This window comes from Pipra filicauda, unplaced genomic scaffold (assembly GCF_003945595.2).
Source record: "Pipra filicauda isolate LSUMZ 115617 unplaced genomic scaffold, ASM394559v2 scaffold83_size3615187_pilon, whole genome shotgun sequence".
NCBI lineage: Eukaryota > Metazoa > Chordata > Aves > Passeriformes > Pipridae > Pipra > Pipra filicauda.
Genome location: NW_024105020.1, coordinates 2233639 through 2253208, shown reverse-complemented (window position 1 = coordinate 2253208; position 19570 = coordinate 2233639). Strand labels below are relative to the sequence as shown.

The 19570-nt window shown below is 43.1% G+C and overlaps 1 protein-coding gene across 1 annotated transcript; it reads left to right on the top strand.

Moving 5' to 3' along the window:
• Positions 1–11449: 11449 nt before the first annotated feature.
• On the top strand, positions 11450–17913 carry PDCL3 (phosducin like 3). Its single transcript, XM_027718157.2, has 6 exons — positions 11450–11551; positions 12940–13069; positions 14223–14313; positions 14975–15118; positions 15970–16178; positions 17499–17913. The coding sequence occupies exons 1-6, from the start codon at positions 11546–11548 to the stop codon at positions 17639–17641; spliced, it is 723 nt and encodes a 240-aa protein (XP_027573958.1). The 5' UTR covers positions 11450–11545; the 3' UTR covers positions 17642–17913.
• Positions 17914–19570: the final 1657 nt, after the last annotated feature.

Here is a 19570-nt window from a genome sequence, read left to right as displayed (position 1 = left end):
CCAGAGAAGAGACAAATCAAGAGTGACATGACAAGGCATACAAAGTAATGAGTGAGTTTAGAAGAGTAAATTGGGTGCTTATCCATTCTCTGGTAATAAAAAGCACCAAGGAGAGACACTCAATTACACTGAGAGGCAACACATTCCAGCTGCACAGGGGAATTTTTTTTTCCAACAATCAACTCTTGAAACCAATTGCTGCAGCTTAGAGCATGTGTTTACAGCTCTGTCGGCTCCTAGGAAGGCAGGCATGTTCAGGAGTGCACACCTTCATGCCACCTAACTTGACTTGAAAATCACTTCATGCTGGCCCAGGACCTTAAAAGCCTGGCCTGGTGGAGCTGGGCTCAGCAAGGCATTGCTCAGCAGAGCGCACAGCAAGGGACCTGGAAATGCAATCACCTGTGGGGGAGCGAGTGCTGCCCGGCCTCACGACATGCCACTCACCAAAGAGCCAGAGCACGAAGCACAAGAGGAAAGCCTTCTTGGTGTTTTATGTCACTCTGTCTGGTCCTTTCATGATCTTCTGCCTTGGACAGCCTCACTCCCTTCTCAGCTCCCACAGGGAAGACTCACTTACTAAATCTTCAGGTGATGGCAAGCTGGGAGGGATGGCAAGCGCTGGAGGACAAAGTCAGCATTCAGAATGGTGTTGGGAAAGACTGATATGGAAAAAAATACGCACAGCTCACTGAGTATGAAAGGAAGTTATTACACATACTGAAGAAAAACCAGTTGCAGCTTTGCAGCAAAGGGAATGGGTAACTGTAGACAGTCAAATATCATAATATTGAGGAGAGCACAGAAATACAATGTGGAATGAATAAGAAGCTGTAGGAACTATCACATGGGAGGTGCTGCACTGCTGACTATAGGTAAGACTTCATGTACAGAGCAATACAGAAGAAGAAAGGGAAACCAACAGCAGAGAGGAAAGGCAGAGGTCAAGGAAAGCTGGCACTGAATAAAGGGAGGTTGCTTTGCAAGAAGGAAAGTGTGAGGAGGGGAATGATAAAATGCTTCATTTTAAGCTCACCACTCCCAGCAGCAGCCATCCATGCCCATGGATGGATACTGCTGGGAGAGGTGAGCTTAAAATGGAAACAGGTTCATATTAAATCTGACAATTGGGAGAATGAAGTGCTGACTGATAGGCAGAGTTATCTTTTCTTGGTCATAAAAATTTTCCTGGGGAACTGACACCTCACTTGAACTCTAAGTTACAAAAGTCCCAGCTCTGAAATAGCTGCAAGCAGCATTTTCTCTCTTCAGTGTTATATCATGGTGCAGTGTTTATTCTTGTGTTTCATTTGATGAAAGATTAGTACCATTGTATTGTTGAGCACAGAATAATAGAATCATTTGGGTTGGAAAAGATCTTAAAGATCATCAAGTCCAACTGTTAATCTAGCACCACCATGTTCACCACTAAATCACATCCCAAAGTGCCACATCTACATGTCTTATAAATACCTCCTGGGATGGTGACTCAACCACTCGCTTGGGCAGCCTGCTCCCATATGTGACAACCCTTTTGATGAAGAAATTTTTTCCTAATGTCTAGCATACTTCAGATAGAAATTGCTCTAGCTGCTTCTGGAGAAGTGTAAGTTTCAACCTTGAAGAGCCCAGCCCTTACACTTTACATACTTTTAATTTATGATAACACCTGTCACACTAACAGCTGTGAGAAGTGACCCAGAGGCAGCCCTGGGAATCTTAGTGTCTTTGCTTCTGAAATGCTTGTGTAAAACAAGAGAAAAAATCCCATCATGGAAAAGGAAGTACATGGATTACAGGATCAATGGAAAAGATCATTTGTGATCTGTGAACTCAGGCTGCGCACAAACTGAAGTCCTTTAAAAACACATTGAGAGGATTCAAATAATTGGCAGTGAGGGCTGACCAACGGCCAGTGAGGTAACTGCCATGTATGCATGACAGGCAACTCTGTCTAGGAACTAAAACCACATCAGCTGACTGCTTGTCTCCACAACTCTCAGCAGGTAATGTGACAGAAGTAGCTGCAGAAATTGAAAAACCCACTGGAGATTAAAAACCATAGCCAGTTGTGCAGAAGATATGTAACTGCCTGACAGGTTGGCCAAAAGCTGCCAGCATCCCATTCGAGTTTCTCTAATGCATGTTAGGCTGTCAAATGAAGTCCAGCTACAAGATGGATATGCTAATTATTCTAAACATAGCAATGAAATGTTTGTTTATTTGCTGGAATCTTAGAGTCGAGCCGTGATCCCAAAATATCTACTGGATGCTTATGTGGAGATCCCTCCAAAGACTTATCTTACTTACCTGTTCCAGACAACTCACACATTGCAATTACCACCCCTCTACCTTATTAAACAGAGTAAAAACATATATTTGACTGGGCTGGACTGTATAAACTGTCTTAATCTATACAACTATCACTCTGACAGATTTCTGCACTGAACAACTAGAAGGAGCTGCTAAGTCTCCTTCTCCAGTCATTTCTGGATCTACTTTTCCCACAGTGTATAAACAAAAATATGACTGATCTTCCACCTGGTTATGATTCACCACCTAAATTTTGAAATTTCTTTGGGGCAAAGAACCTTGTACACCAAACACCATCTATCTATTAGCCTGCAACCTGCTGCAAGATCAATACAGGAAGTCTGAATGTGAACGTAGAGCAAACTTGAAAGAAAAATAATTTGTATATCTTTACCACAAAGCTTCGGCACCCAGGGGTTTCTACACAGCAGTTCAGATAGTACCTACTGGATTACTGCATGGGGGAGATGCATACACATAAATACAGGCTTCTGGATATAGGTCTCCAAACATCAACCATAAAAATACCTAAACATGGACTAAAACTTCCAACAGAAAAGGCAAAAATACAGAATGCACATGAGTGGACCTCAGAGCACAGACAGGCAATCACGTGTGACCCACTGTAAAAGAAGCAAAATCCAGCAGCCTCATTCAGTGTAGCACGAAAGTCATATTTCCTCTCAGGATCCCGGAGTGAATTGACATGCTGCAGCCACTCACCCTGCGGGGCAGCATGACCTCTCCAGGAACTACACCAGAGACTCTGCTACGTGAACAAACACCAAAACCAGCCTTTGATTATAACTTGGTAGTCTCATACCACATCTTTTCCCTCATTTTCACAGCTCTGTATAGTCTGCATAGTTCCACAGCCTGTGTATAATCTCAAATATAACTCAAATTCACTATTTTGTGACTTGCAATAGAGCACGCACTTCCAAGAGAACAAGGGTGTTTAGGAATTGCAATACTGGGACCAGTCAGCAGAGGGAAACACCAAGATCAAATTTGGGATGGTCAAAGCAGAGGCACTCCCAGCCCTACCCCACTGCACTGTGCACTGGGCTTGACCCGCTCCCAGCTCGGGTGATGGATGAGTTCAGCATCCCTTGCACTCACTATGACAAGACTCTCTGAGGCCATAACTTGGGATGGTTCCTCTCCTTACAAAGAAAGTGAAGGTGACAGAAGACAGCAAGCTTATAAACACACAGATTTCAGCTCAAAGTGAACTACAAGCACTCTGCCCAACTGAGACATCTGTCAACAGCACCAAGTCCTCTAGACAGGTAAAAGAACAAGAGCTTTTCCAGGCATCATTCCACCTCCATGCTTCCATCTGCCCACAGCTTCATTGAATTGTGGAGCAGCATGTACGCGCATTTTCTAATGGGTGTTATTGAAAACATCTATTTTCCTTGACAGACAGTTATGCCATGCCATAACTGAGTCAGGAAAGTAATGCTACATCAAGATAAACGTGTTTTGCAGCATCAGTAACAAGAGAGGTGCCAGAGGAGCTATGTTTTGAAATTTTTTTTGCTTTAATTTGCACTAAGTTACATGCCAGCCTCAGCTACAGGTGACTAAGTTGAAACCTGTAGCATGAGATATAAGAGAACTAGTCATGTGCAGAAGTACCATGCAATTAATATCTTGTTTTAAAAGTAAATGAGCACTTTGGTGGTCAACAGGACAAGCAAAATTATTTCTATTAGATTGTACTTTAAGGAGTATTTTGTATTAAATAAAAGGCAGTTTTTGTTACAGTTTCATTAGTATAATTTCATGCTTTGCATTTATTTCAGTCAGGGCATATGTGAGAGCTCTTTCTTTTACAGAGCTACCTATTTCCATGTTACTGGTAGGAATCAGCTCGTGGTTTCAGCTCTCCTTCATATCTGCCTAGAACTGCAGATATGAAGTTAATAGATGAGGACAGGTGGATAAGCAAGAAAATGGTGTCCTGATATAAATACTGTTTTCTTAGGAGAAAGGCCAAAAACTAAAGGGAGTAAGGCAGCTGAGTAGGGAATGTGTAAAATGGGAAATAGGATTTCTGAGCTCTAGTTCTGGCTCTCTTCATATGTAACAGTACCCTTACATTTTAGTGAGTCACCTAAGGGTATGATTTCCATACTTATCAAGTGCTTTATTGAACAGGGGCTTACATGTGGGTATGAAGCTAAGCATATACCCTACTAAGATGGCACTCTTCTACCTTCCTCCTTTGTGAAAAAAGGGTATGGTTACTTAGTCTCAAAGTTTTGCTGTGCATTTCTGTTCACAAATACTTCAAAATCATCCAGAGTACCTATTAGTCAACCTGGATATAGCCTCAACTTTCCAAGGAAGTCAAATGCTGATGATCTCGATATTTTTCTGATTTTGTTCCCAATCCCCATGTTTAGAATAAATAATGACATTAATTACCATAATAGATTAGTAAGATTTGTTCACAGAGTTTACCTTATAATCAACTAAGAGAATTTATGGTCAAATAAAACTTGTTTTCTGCTTACCTTAATGCATCATTATTTATCAGTGCAATCAGTGCTACTCCAGTAAATGTTTAAGTACTCCTCAGTGTACGTTTTGTAAAACTGGTTCAAAATCGAGTTCTGCATTTTTCCCTTTCAGACTGGCAACACCTCTAAAAACAAAAGTAAAAAATAACCCCCAAAACTTTTCTCATTGTTCAATCCCCACGTATCTTGGTATCTATACTTTCTCTGCTGATGTGTTGTAAGGCAGCAGTCAAGTGCCCTAACTCCGTTTCCTCTTCAGCGGAAAAACATTTGATGCCGAGTGAGTTGCATTCACTTTTAAAAAGTGCTGTGGAAGGAAGAACATGTCCAGAAAATATCAGTGATTCTGTTGTGTCAGTGTGACATCAGGTATAAATGCACAGCAAGAATGGCCAGAAAGTATCCTGACATTCCTCTTGCTTGACAAACTTTATAGCATAAATGAAAGAATATCACTCAGTAATTCCTGCCACAAAGGGAATAATTCTTTGCTTTATTCTATTGTGAAATGCTACCTCACACCATAAATTTTATATTCACTTCTTGCTGATATTTATGCTCATCTTGCCTTCATGGTCTATATCTCTCATTCTAGTTTTACAGTATTTTCATCTCCACTGTCATGTTTCAGTTTCACACCCCTTGAGAACTATTTCTCCCAACAACAGCTTCTACTTTACCCTTTCCTCCTCTGGTTGCCGTAGCACAGAGCATCCTGGTGCAGAGGAAGGAGGCAATGCATATGCTCTGAGGAGGAACATGCTATGAAGCAGACACTAGAGTAAATTTCCTTTGAGAGGAACTGTAGCTATTAATACTCTCAAAGTAAGTTAAATGCTCCTGGATAGGGAAAAGTCATTTTACTTTTCTAAAAAGCTGCAAAAGCAACTATTCCTATATGGGCTATTCACTTAAGAGTTAAACTTGATGATCCTTGTGGTCCTTTCCAACCCAGAATATACTGTGAAATTTAAAAAAGTATATGGATTTATAGAGGAAAAAAGATGGATTTGGGGGAGAGGAGGGGTAAGGGGAAGTACACCCCTTCTTAAGTTTTTGATAACTTTCATACTCATTTGTACTATGGACAAAAACTGAATTTGTAATCTGTGTTGAGAGAAGACATGGCTTCACCAGTTTCTGTATCCTTTGCCATAATAGAGACTTAGTGTCATGATGGAGCAGTCTAAAAAGAGTCAGATGTTCACTATAGTTTTATGAGCAATAAGGCTTTAAAACAGAGGGTTACTAACTTCTAAACCAGAGTTAAACAACCTCTGAGGCACTGAACTAATTCCACTATGAATCTGTGATGGAAGAAAAGTTCACACAAACAGCAGTGTGTGTCTTGACTCCCCTGCTTGCTTCACAACTGTTACCTGTAACATTTTCAAAATTAAGCATGTATTTTACTTTGTGAAAAAAAAAAGTTAAAAAGTTAATTGGGTGCTATGCTAGGCTTTTTTTAATCTTTTCTGTTCCTCCATCTCTGAGAAAAGAGAAAATAAGACCAGTGTTGCATTCTAGAAACTGTATTACAAGCTTTAAAAATGTCTTAATATTAGCAGGAAAAATACTTGATGAAGAAGCAAATACATACAAATTAGTGCTACTGAGTCCCATCATCCATAAGTGCACAAACGAGACCAAGAAAAGCAAGTGTCACTGGCTACCATCTCATTCCTGAGAAGGAGCAGCATTTCTGCCAGTTTTCTTGGAAAGGAGCTGGGGAAGGATGTTTGACAGGACCGCGCCTTGAGCAATGGTCACACAGGCACAGAGCTTGTCCAGCTCATTATCAGTTCTCACAGCCACCATAATGTGCCTGGGCATGATCCTTGTTTTCTTGTCACGTGCAGCAACCCCTGCTGCCTCCAGGACGTCTGCTGTCAAGTACTCAATTACTGCAGTCAGGTAGATGGCAGCGCCAGAACTAATCCTTTTAGTGTAATTCCCTCCTCCTCGGAGTCTATGGACACGACCCACAGGAAACAGCAGACCTGCCTTCACTGATTTGCTTCTCCTTGATGCAGTTCCAGGTTTGTCAGCCACTGTTTTTTTCTTTCCCTGTCCAGACATGCTGATGGGTGAAGAGGTCTTGGGCTACAGCTAATGGATAGCAAGAGGAGACAACAGAAGGTCAGTTACCTTTCTCTTCTTCCACATCAAGAAGAAAACTCATTCTTTTCTTGAGGAAAGAGCACACCACAGTTCATCAATGGCAGAGCTAAACTTATAATTATTACTACCCTTTTACAGCCTGCCTTTTAGGGGAAAGACCTCATTGCCAAACCTGTCAAGAAAGGCTTATTGAAGTAGATATGAAGAGCTTAAAAGAAGAGAGGCTTTACCCTGCTACTTAGAATGTATTTGGAATTGAGGCACAAAGTGTCTTCTTCAGTAAGATTTTTTTAAACATTTACCTCAAAACTAACTTGAGGCCAAGCCTGCCTCTTCTTCCAAAAGTAATCTGTATGCTAACTTCTGCTACTATCAAGTTACATCTTCCTTTCATTTTAAATCTAACAACTGAAAAATTCCTGCAGCCCTCAGCATCTTATACCCCAAACACTCAAAGATATTTTCATATAGAGTACTAAATTAAGTCCTCAAGTGGTATTCTACGGCAGCTATGAGAGTACTGCTGGAGGTGTTCTGAACCAGGAAGAGGACAAATTGACTTGGGCAGCACAATGCAGACTGAAGAATAGAAATTACCAGCTGCATCCTCAAGACAAATGAAATTCAGCCCATGAATGAAACTCTTACAACGGGAGGGGAAAAAATACTCATTTAAATAACATGTCTAGTCTGAGTAAATAGGGCAGTTAGCTTCCACCACAGCTGTTTGCAATACACAAGAACATCAGTAGATTATTATGTGGGATTTTTTTGGGTAGTTTTTATAGCAAAGTTTAAATATTTCAGAAAAATCAGAAGAAACTTTGAGTGGAAGGGAAAAACGCAAACCAAAAGCTCTGGCAAACCAAGCCACAACTCCTTAGGCCTATTACCAGACAATTTTCCTACTTGGATTACTCACAGTACAGACATACTGTGCTATAAAAGCAACTAACTTATAAAGTAGCATGAAGTCCACAAGAATCCCCAATATTTCACAGTGCATTATGAATGAAAAGTATACCCTATTACCTTCAAAAATTCTTATTTTGGCCTAGTCTGTGCCTTGCTGCAGCCTGCACTCAACCACAAACAAGTCACATAAGATCACACCCTCTGCCCCCAGAACAAAACCTTTTATATGAAGAACTTTTTCTCCTCATCAGTGGGTCACCCGGATAATGATTGAATCATTTGCACATGTGCTTCATCTTTCTTCGCCTACTCCCCGATTTGGGAGAAAAGGAAGAAATACATTACAGCTGCTCGGAAGCAAATTCTCTGGAGTGAGGAGGAAGGCGGCAGGTTTTTTCCAAGGGCCGAGCCACAGCTATGTTTCAGTCTCACTGTGACACTTCCAGCTCTCACCCATTCTGGCTGGAGTATTTCTGTCTGTACACCATGTGTAAAAATAGTCCTCTCCTTCCTGCTGAAGCTTGATAAAAAGAGTACATAGGGAAAATGGGCTTTATAAATACAATGTATTTTTGGTTGGGTGGAAGGAGGAAACCATGTATTGCTTTATGTGTGTCCTGGGCATAGTTATGCTTGGTTCACACTGTGTCTGAGCCCCACCAAGTGATTGGATGTGGCTGCTCCTCAGATTTAGGCTTCTGCCCCCTCTCCCAGTAACTCACTGTCCCAAATGGGGCTCAGGGTTTACTGTGGGAACAGGGGAGTCCTGGTGCCAAGGGTGCTTGGCTAGTTCCTCTCATTTCACCTGGGCAAAAATCTCACCTAATGCAAAGGAATATTTGCACCTTTTAAAAAATGAGTGCTCACTTTCTGCTCATGCTCTTTTGATGTTTGTTTTCTGGCATTCAAAATAGGTTACAACCAGCAACAAACAAGAGCCATGGGTGTGAACAGTGTTTTAGTCACAGAAGATAACTATTTAAACCAGCAGGTACTCCTGAAAGCCCAGCTCTGGCAAAACATTTGGACAGCAAAACTGGCATTTCAGAAGCAAAACTTCAGTTCTGCGTGCCAGGTACTAACTGTGGGCAAGAACTTCACAGCATCTGTATTTGTGGCTGCATGTGCTGCACTCATCCACTTTTCCCACAAGGATGAGCATTTAGTCCAAGCTGAGTGAGGTTGAGTTTCCCACCACCTCAGGGCACTAAATAAGCAGTAAGGGGCACCCTCTGAGCATCCAAATACTCACTATAAGGACTGATATCCTCTCAAACCACAATTATTTCTTCTAATTCAGAGACATAAAAGTTGGCTGTGCCTTCCCTTCAGTAACCCAGACTTAGCATGGGTTAATGCCCCAGCAGACTTCAGGATATCTGGATGTTAATGGGATGCCTGTGATGTTATAGAGTGCTGCAGTGGGGCTTCTGAATTTTCATTTCAGGCCTTTGTCAGACTCGTTTCTCCACATGTCCAGAGCAAACACACTCTTAGAGTGTGTCTGCTGGCAGATTATGTGAAGTTCTTTTCCAAGAACTCAGAGCTGGGCTCTCCCTTTCTGGGTGAGCATGCCGTCCATTGGGCTAGAGCATAAAAGGAGGGGGAGGGAGGTGGGAGCAGGTCTCTTCCCTCCTCTCCTCTCCTGCTTGTTTTTGAGAAGCTCAAAAGGTCTGCTCAATTCTCTGAAAGGGCAGAAGTGTCCATTTGTGTGGAATGGGGTGTTGATTCCAAGTAGATTGGGGTCACCAAACTCAGTGCACTCTTCAGTGTTTTCTGAGTGATACTTTGTATGGACTCAAAATAAAAGTAACTATCTAGAGACAAATTCCTTGTAATGCTAATTAGCTATGACCCAATCCTAACAATATTTAAAGTACTTCTAATTATGCCTTTTAAGAATAGACAATATAGGCTTGATTGCATATTTTATTTTATTTTATTTTTTAACAGACCAGGGAAAGAAAAATAAGAGAAAAGTCAATGGAAAAATAAACCAGGGTACGAAAAGCAAACAGATAAAAAGAGGCTCAATGAAGTGGAAAGAGAAGAATCACAGAATGGGTAAGGTTGGAAGGGACCACAGTAGATCAGCTGGTCCAACCTCCGTGCTCAAGCAGGGTTGTCCTAGAGCACATTGCACAGGATTGCATCCAGACAGTTCTGGAATATTTCCAGTGAAGGAGACTCCAGAACCTCTCTGGACAACCTGTTACAGTGCACAGTCACCTGCACAGTAAAGTTCTCTCTCATGTTCAGGTGGAACTTCCATGTTCCAGTTTCTGCTCGTTGCCTCTCATCCTATTGCTTGGCACCACTGAGAAGAGCCTGGCTGCATCCTCTTGACACCCTCCCTTCAGATACTAAGAGACATTGATGAGGTCCCCTCTCAGTCATCTCTTCTCAAGGCTGAACAAGCCCAGCTCAGTCTTTCCTCTTATGAGAAATGCTCCAGTTCCCTCATCATCTTTGTAGCCCTCCTGGGCCTGCTCCAGGAGCTCCACGTCTCTCTTGTACTGAGGAGCCCAGAACTGGACACGGCACTCCAGATGTGGCCTCACAGGGCTGCGTAGAGAGGCAGAAACACCCCCCTCGACCTGCTGGCAATGCTCTTCCTAATGCACCCCAGGATCCCACTGGCCTTTTTGGCCCCAAGGGCACACTGCTGGCTCATGGACAGCTTTTGTCCCCAAGGATCCCCAGGTCCTTTTCCACAGAGCTGCTTTACAGCAGGTCAGCTTCCAGTCTGTGCATGGGCTTATTCCTCCCCAGGTGCAGGACCCAGCACTTGCTTTTGCTGTATTTCAGAAGGCTCCTCTCTGCCCATCCCTCCAGCCCGTCAAGGTCCTTCTGAATGGCAGCACAGCACTCTGTGGGGTGGCACGTGGGGATGGCTGCTCACAAGTCCGGGAGCAAGGGGGTTCCCACCATGGCTGCCAGAGGGACTGGAACCCACCAGCCGCGGGATGCCTCATGAGGCACCCACTCCTTTGTGCCTGCAGAGGGACAGGGAGCATCGAGGTCCTGCACAGGGGGAGGCCGGGCAGCCGGGGAAGGAGAGTTTTTAAATACAGCTGCTCTTCACAGTGAGCATGCCAGGGCTCCACTCACGGGAAATGAGGTGTGATCCCAATTAGGAGCAGGACCTGGACTTTTCTGTACTCAAAGGGAACTTATAAAAAAGAGGGAGAGAGATGTTTACACGGGCTGATAGTGATACAACGGCGGGGAACTGTTTTAAACTAGGAGAGCTTTAGTTTAGATGTCAGGAAGAAATTCTTTGCTGTGAGGGTGGTGAGACGCTGGAACAGGTTGCTCAAAGAAGTTGGGGATGCCCTATCCCTGAAACTGTTCAAGGCCAGGTTGGATGGGGCTACGAGCAACCTGTTCTAGTGGAAAGTGTCCCTGCCTACGGCAGGGGAATTTATGATCTTTAAAACCCCTTCCAACGCAAACCACTCTGCGATGCTTTTAAATCCCCAATGACTCCACCCAGCCCCACGCCGCCGGGACCAGCCTTATTAGGCGGTCCGGGGAAGCGGCAGCGGCGCTGAGCCCGCCCCGTCGGGGAGCACCGCCTCCTCCGGCCGCGCCGCGCACGCCGGGACCGGCCCTGCCCGGCCTTGGCCCCGCTGCCCCTCACCGGGCCCGGCCCCGCCGGCAGGATGCAGGTGAGCAGCCGGGGTGCCCCCACAGGCCCGGGTGCGGCCGGTGCTGCGGGGGGAGCCCGGCCCGGCGAAGGGCTGGGGCCGCGCAATGGCCTCGGGCCTCGCCAGCAGCCACGGGCCGCCCTCACCGGTCGAGTGTCTCGGGGTGGGGCACCTCGGTTTCGTCCCCTTTCTAGGGGCGGAGGTGGCGGTCATGGGGCGGTCTTGCTCGGAAGCTCCATGGCTGGTTTTGTGGTGATTTGTTGTTTTTTTGCTGGTGCGGTATCTAATCCGCTACTGTAGTGAGCGGGGGCGCGTTTCAGACAGCGCATCGGTATGTTGGTGAACGATAGTAGATGCAGTGAAATGCCGTGTTGAGGGAAAACTGATCACGTTGATCACGGTCAGAGACAGGAGAAAAAAAAATAGTCTGGTGTTTTGGGGTTTTTTGCGCTACTTTGTTTTCTTCCTTTTATTTTTTTTCCCCCTTTACCCCTCTCCTCTTCCCCACGGCCTGTAGTCCATAAATACTGGGGTTTGGTCTGAGCACAGATGTGGTTATATAGTTGTGAACAGATCTATTGTAAACTATACCCATACAAGTCACAGCAAAGCAGTAGGTGTGTTCAGTTTTCAAAGTGGTTAGGCCAAGACAGTAAGGAACCACAATCAGCCTGTGGATGCTTATCACTGAGATTTCATATATTTAAAAAAAAAATTAAATTACTGCTTACCTTGGAGAAGCTTCTGTTGAGCAGCTCAACAATACTCAGGTCCATATTGGCCTTGTTTTGCAGGATTATTTCAGCTATTTCACAGTGGAGTCTTTCTTTAATTTTCAGGAGTAGCATGGTCATAGATTTAGATCTGATTCCCTAGCAATGGACTTGGCCAGCAGAGACTGTGCTTGCTTCTCTCTAAGCACTTAGGTAGTCACACTGACTTGAATATACCAAGGAGACTTCCCATATACTGAGAATTAGGTCTGGTCCCTGTGTATCTTGTCACTAGTGCTTCCCAATGCAATGACCGTTGATTTGGTGGCCTGTTCTGCTGAGGCTAAGTGAACTTTCTGGCCAGTGTACTTCTCTGTCACTCAGCTGATTTCCTCCCCTTTCATTTCAGTTTGTGAGAGATGGAGCAATGGTTACAATGCTTCAAACTTTGGTACCCTTCCAAGACCTCCTCTATGTGCTGTGAGCAGAATGGAATAAAATAAAGTCACTCTTCGAGGTGACTGGTCTGGGGCTGCAAAAAAGCCTCAGCATCAGGAGGATGTGCACTGTAACTTTCTGGTACCATCCATTCAGTTATCAGTTTTGCAACGTGTTGTGTCTCTCGAAGAGCCTGCCTGTGTTAAGTTCTGAAAGTTCTCCTTGAACAGATGGCATTCATTTGTTGTTCTGTTCTAGGACCCAAATAAAGACACGGAGTGGAATGACATCCTGCGCAAGAAAGGTATCCTTCCTCCAAAGGAAAACGTGGAGGAACAGGAGCGTGCAAAGGAAGAGGAGCAGTTTGCCATCCTTCAGAAGTCTCTAGGTGAGTGACCAGCCAACTCAGGCACCAGCAGCAGTAGGACAAGCCTTGGAATGGCTCGTGGGGGAAGCTTGTACAAAGAAATGGCTGTTAGCAATGTGTCGTTTTCCAAGTCTATAGGGTTACTACAACTTCATCCATCCAGGGTGATCATCTGTTAATGGTATCAAACAAATACATTCCTGAAAACATGGGTTCTTCTAGCACAGGAAAGCTTTGTACTTGATGTCAACTTTGTGTTTTTATAAAAGTCAATGTTTGAAAGCTGAAATAAGAACAGTGCACAGGTAGTCTGCCAGGTGAATGTGCAAGTAAAACTATCTCATGACGTTTCCTGTTCTATGCTTCCTCCATTGTTCAGGCCAGTGAACAACAGATGGGGGGGTTGGTACATCTTTGCTGCGGCTGCCAAACTTGAAAACTCATGCAGGTACTTGTGTGCTAGTCTAAGCAACCTTCAGCTCAGAGGCCTTTACATCATTGTCTTTCCATCCGTATGTCTAAAGTGTGTAACATTTTCTAAAAATCCAGTAGCAATAACGACGACAGGCTGAGAGAGTTGGGGCTGCTCAGACTGGAGAAGAGAAGGCTTCAGGGAGAATTTATGGCACCTTCTAGTACCCAAAGGGGACTGACAAGAGAGGTGGAGAGGGACTTTTTAGAATCGCAGAATAGAACCATAGAATATCCTATGTTAGAAGGGACCCACGTGGATCACTGAACTCTAGCTCCTAAGGGTAACTCCCATTGTACAAGAGCATGCAGTGACAGGACAAGGGGGAATGACCGTAAGATGAAGGAGAGTAGGTTTAGAATAGATATTAGGAAGAAATTCTTTACTGTGAGAGTGGTGAGACACCGGAACAGGTTGCCCAGAGAAGCTGTGGATGCCCCATCCCTGGAAGTGTTCGAGGCCAGCTTGGATGAGGGTTTGAGCAACCTGGTCTAGTGAAAAGTGTTCCTGCCCATGGTGGGGGTGTTGGAACTAGATGATCTTTAAGTCCCTTACAATCCAAACCGTTCTATGATACCTCATATTTCTAATTAATCTATCCTTAAAATAAATAAAATAAATAAATTCTGTTGGACTGATAAGAGCTGATGAGTATTAATCCTGGAATGAGGTTTTGGTGATTTGATGTTTCTTCTATTCTAGTGAAAACTTATGAGGACATGACATTGGAAGAGCTAGAAGAGAATGAAGATGAATTTAATGAGGAAGATGAGAAAGCTATTGAAATGTACAGGTCAGAGCAGCAAGCAGAATTTGGCTTTAATGATAATTGGAGGGTCTTTCTTTTATATGCTTTGAGATATTGTTGAAGAGATAAAGGATGTTTTTAGGCCTGATGATGGAAAAAGGGGGCTGAGTTTCTGGTCTCTTGTAGAGCTTCTAAGTGTCTTTAATAGGATAACAGCATTTGAATTCACTGTCCTTTATCTACAACCTAGTTTTGCAGAGATAATGTGCACCTGCTGAGTGCATGGCTGGGGATTCTGAAAGCTTTGAAAATCACTTCCAAGATTTCCTAATTTTTGTGTGAATGAGATTAAGGTACTGCAGATTTGAATTACAGTGTTGGTTTCCTTCTATCTCTTAACCTCTGTCATGGTTTTTGCCATTTATTTGGGTAGTGTATTATCTGCAGAAGAAATTCTGGTGAGGCCAGAAATGAGGGGAAAAAAGCGTTTCATGAAACTTAGTTGTACTTCTTTTATGTTGGTGGTCTTAAGTTACGGTGCAAATACAAGAACGTCTACTATGTCAGTTTGCTTTTGTTGCTCTGGGATTTGAAGAAGTTGGTAATGTGCCTCTGAACTCTAGGTTTCAAACCAGCTCCTTCAAGTGTTGTTCTGTCAAAAAATCCATCTATTCACAAGATGTCTTTTCCATTCCTTGTTGTTCAGGCAGCAAAGGTTAGCAGAAATGAAAGCAGCTCAAATGAAGAATAAATTTGGGGAAGTTTTGGAGATTTCAGGAAAAGATTATGTTCAAGAGGTTACAAAAGCTGGAAAAGATATATGGGTAGTCCTGCACCTCTACAAACAAGGGTAAGAATTTGTTTTTAACCATTAAACCTTTTACTGTCAGTAGCTGAATATACTTCAAGATACATGTGTAGTTACTGTCGAATTAAGGAACTGATTCTGATGTTCTAAGGAATAAAAAAAAATCAGTAATTTCAGTACTGTTGACTCAAGACTGCTTAACTTATCCACTTCATGGTAACACCATTCTAGAGCTTTTTTATACATCTATATAAGACAGCATGATGTGTACCAACCAGCTGCTATGGAGGTAGCTACTGCCACTGAAATCCCCAAGCTTTGGAAATTATTTTAGATGAAGTGCAAGGGGCTGTGAATGAGAATACACTATGTGTATTTAGCCTGGTTTCTGGTGGCATAAAAATGGAGTGAACAAGGTTTCTAGTCCTGCTATCATGATGAAAAAACTTGTAAAACAGGCCTGTTAAGTTGCTAGAGCTTTCTGGAAAGGGTTATAAATAGTTGCTGTTGTTCATTGTCTCTAACTGATTCACAGGTCATTTGGTTAATTTCTTCCAGGAGCTCCTTTTCTTTTTATTTTGCCCTCGCTCATGCGATTTCTAAATAGCTTAAATTCATAAACAATTTTCTCTGTATGATAGATGGGAAAGTTGCAGTACTAATATAGTAAAACAAAGAAACCACAACCCACCAAAATCTACAGTGATGCTGACCTCCTTTGAATGCTGGAATACCAGACAACAAAAGTATTCAGAAGTTGCTTCTGGTATATTTATCTTTCCAGGAATGCTACTCATCATGCTGATATTTCTGACCTTTCTTCTGGAGCAGTTTACTGTTTAATTTGTCTTTTTATTTTTTTCCTTATGTGTGTTTGTTGCTGTTCTTCACAGAATTCCACTCTGTGCCTTAATAAATCAACATATGAGCGGGCTTGCAAAAAAGTTCAGAGATGTGAAATTCATCAAGGCTATCTCTACCACCTGCATTCCCAATTACCCCGATAAGAACCTGCCTACAATATTTGTCTACCTGGAGGGAGACATAAAAGCTCAGTTCATTGGGCCCTTAGTGTTTGGTGGCATGAACCTGACAAGGGATGGTGAGTGTCTGCATCTCCAGTCTTCCAAAGGAAAAGCAAAACTGCTTTGCTGGGAATGAGAGAAGCGAGGCTTAGGAGGAGAAGGGAGGTACTAAAAATCATATTAGATTTTGTTTTTCACCCTTATGGCTCAACCACATGTGATTAAGGCTATCTTGTAAAACTAGTGAGTTGCTGATAAGCCAACATATAGATATTTATCTTGCATGTGTGCAAGTATTCATGCCCTGTGTTGGGTGAAATAAATTTTGCTGAATATATGAAAGGGTAAACAGTACCCACAGATGTTCTTTGGGGCTGTTGTACATGAACTAGCCTTGCCTACAGTGACATGATAATCTGCACTTGCTAACTGGTGCTTGCCTATTGCATTGTAGGGCTTCTTGTTTCATTTTTAAGACAATGGCATGTTGTTCCTGATTGAGCCAGCTTAATTCAGTCATCACAGAAAGCTGCACACTGAAATTCTGCACTTTATTTTATTTCTTCCTTCCTTCTCCCCTGAGCCCAGGTAACTTCCACTGGAGATTAAGGAAAGTGTGAGGTTGTATTCATTATTCTGCAATATCTGAAGGAAATAAGATTTGATGATAGGGTTGTTAGCAGGAGTAGGAGAAAGGTTTTGACTGAATGTTTTTTACTGACTTTCTGCCACTTCTGGGAAGCAATCCAGTTCAGTTTGGGCCTACTGCTGATGGTGAAGTCTCTCTTTACTGTCTTGTTAAGGAACTAATAACAGTGTGTGATGTAGAGGCAAAGGGGTGAATTCTGTTTGCAGGATACATCCCTGAAAAATACCTATAATTCACACGTGTAATTGAATTTCCACATTTTTTTTGCCCCTCACTAAATTTATTCCCAACCTCTTCTGATTGTGATGAACTCAGTATAGGATGGAAAAAGCTGTAATGTATGAGCAGTATTCCTTCACTGGCAATAGATGTGCAAACATGTCTTTTGTGATTGGAAGGTAGAACTCACTTTCACTGGGATAGTTGCCTCTAAAGCTGCTGCTGTGTATCTTATCACCTCTTTTGCACTGCTGGTTAAAGGGAGCAGAGTGGCACTGGGGATGCCACTGGTGGGCTCCAGAGCAGTACCCTCAGACCTGTGCCAGCACTAGGGACTGTGGAAGGAGGGCTCGACTGGATCAAGTGTGGGTGGCAGGACTGGAGCTGGGAAGAAGGGGAGGAATAGAGCAGGGTCCTGGTTCGGTGGTGGTGATGGTAGGGTGATAAGAGAAGTCAGCTGGGGAAGGAAGAGTGGGCTTTTTCCAGTTAGCTCCCCTGCATTCATTACTTCTTGTTTTGCACTGCACAGAATTGGAGTGGAAGATTTCAGAGTCGGGTGCCATCAAGACAGACCTCGAGGAGAACCCCAGGAAGCAGATCCAAGACCAGCTCATGTCTTCAATCAGGGCATGTGTCCCAGCCAGGGGAGAGAGTGACTCAGAGGATGACTAAATCCTGTGACTGTATCATGATTGATGCAGTACACTTGCAGGCAGTGTTCCCACCTCGAGCACTGGAGACGATCATCAAGGCCTTGCTGAGCCCAAGAAGGGCAGCATTTCAAGACAGTCGTTTATCTAGAAACTTTTAGAAACTAAAAAAGCTTTTGTTTTCTAAAAAAAAATTTATTGCAGCTTCACTTAAGATGCTGAAAGACATTTTGTATTATGAAGCCTGAGTAAATATTACTCAAGTTTTGAAATACAGACATGAGTTGAAACAGAGGTCTCTTGTTATTATTTTCTTAGTAGATGTCTGACTTATTTAAAAATCTGAAATATGAAGTGGCCTTAAGTACACTGTTTCTGACAAGCTTAAATTGTGGAAGTGAAATCTATGTAGCTGATCTTAAATAACTGGTTATAGCACTTTGATGGGCTGTCTCTTAGCTTGTGGTGCATAGACCTCTGATAACCTGGACTTCATGGAAAGGTAGGGGAGGTGACCCATGATATGGGTGCTACTGAAAGTGGTGTGTGGTCCTTCGCAGAGGTGCTGGCAGGAGGGACAACACAAAGCTATGAGCTGGGACTCTAGACATCTTAAGAGAGGCCAGCGTCTTGGTGATGGCCGGCATCTCCTGGGGCGTGCTGAGTCCCCTTTCATTTAGCAGTAGTATTTTACCTTTCACAAGGACTGAACTTCCTGCACCATTTTACCTGATAACTGCAAAAGAAAATTCGAGATGGTGGTGCTCAAGTGTGGAGGAGTTGTCTGTTGGCTGACTTCTTCCACAACCTCAGAACTACCATGTGTTACTACAGTGGTGTCATTGCCAGATGGGAGGGAAGATTATGACTGAAGAACTCGTGTCTTTCTTTATGAAACCCTTCCATCTTCTAGGTACAGTAATATTAGTTGAGGCCTTAGAGGAGAATAAACTGAAATACCATCTTAATTATAGATCTGCTGACACTTGGAACTGCTTGATTATTTTGAGTTGGATTTAATGTCCACCTACACTTTTCAATTTGCCTACACTTGGGCTAACAAGCTCCAAGAGCTTTTGCTAACAAGCCTGCCCCAAGGTCATCTTGTTATATTGCTGATGGATTCTGTGGGTGGATAGTACAGAATGCAACACTCAATAAGCAGAGATATTTATCTTTTTAGTTTTGTATTAGTTCATAGGGAGTTTGAAGCACGCTTCCTGAACCCTGTCTCCTGAGACAAATCAGTGTGTAGTCCAAGCAACAAATTGAAGTTCCTTAAACTTAAGGTGAAGTTGTAAAATCCTAATGGAAAGAGCTTCCTCTCTGAGATCTGAATGGTGATGTCACTTACCTCTTTCCTTTTTCGTATGTTGTTTTTTTTTTTTCAAAATAGCTAAAATAGTAACATTGTGCAAGTGAGCCAAATGCAGCAGAATACAAGCTGCTAACTCCTGAATATTATTACATAGCAACACACTTCTCATGACAGTGGGCTATCCCAAATGCTGTCAGACTTGATGCTTTACTGTACTCACCTACAACTTTGTGCAATGTAGGAAGGTGACAACTCTTCCTCCCCATAGAAGCCTACACTGCATATTTTGCTTATCTTTTGCTTGTTCTCATTTAACTGTGCTTTGGAGTGACCTCTGAGCACACGGATTGTGTTCCTTTTGAAGGAAACTTGAGGAGCAGCCCCTGAAGGAAAAGTTGGTCCAAAGAGCTAGCCTAAAGCTAAACTGAAATAAGACCTTATGGTGTGTTTGGAGAGGATGTTACATCCTCAGTCTCTCCCTCCAGATCTTTTGCAGTTGAGCCATCTGGGTTGGTGATGCAGGCACAGCTGCCCTACTCTTGTTAACTCAGTTTAAAGTTTGTCCAACCTTCTCAGAAGGGGAGATGGAATCTGCAATTCATCTTGTATCATTGCTGTGGCAACTTCAATTTG

Excerpts from the sequence above, each read along its gene's own strand:
- PDCL3 (XM_027718157.2), top strand. Across the intron at positions 14,314-14,974 it reads AAAGCTATTGAAATGTACAG|GCAGCAAAGGTTAGCAGAAA; the intron begins GTCAGAGCAGCA and ends CTTGTTGTTCAG. Across the intron at positions 16,179-17,498 it reads CATGAACCTGACAAGGGATG|AATTGGAGTGGAAGATTTCA; the intron begins GTGAGTGTCTGC and ends TGCACTGCACAG.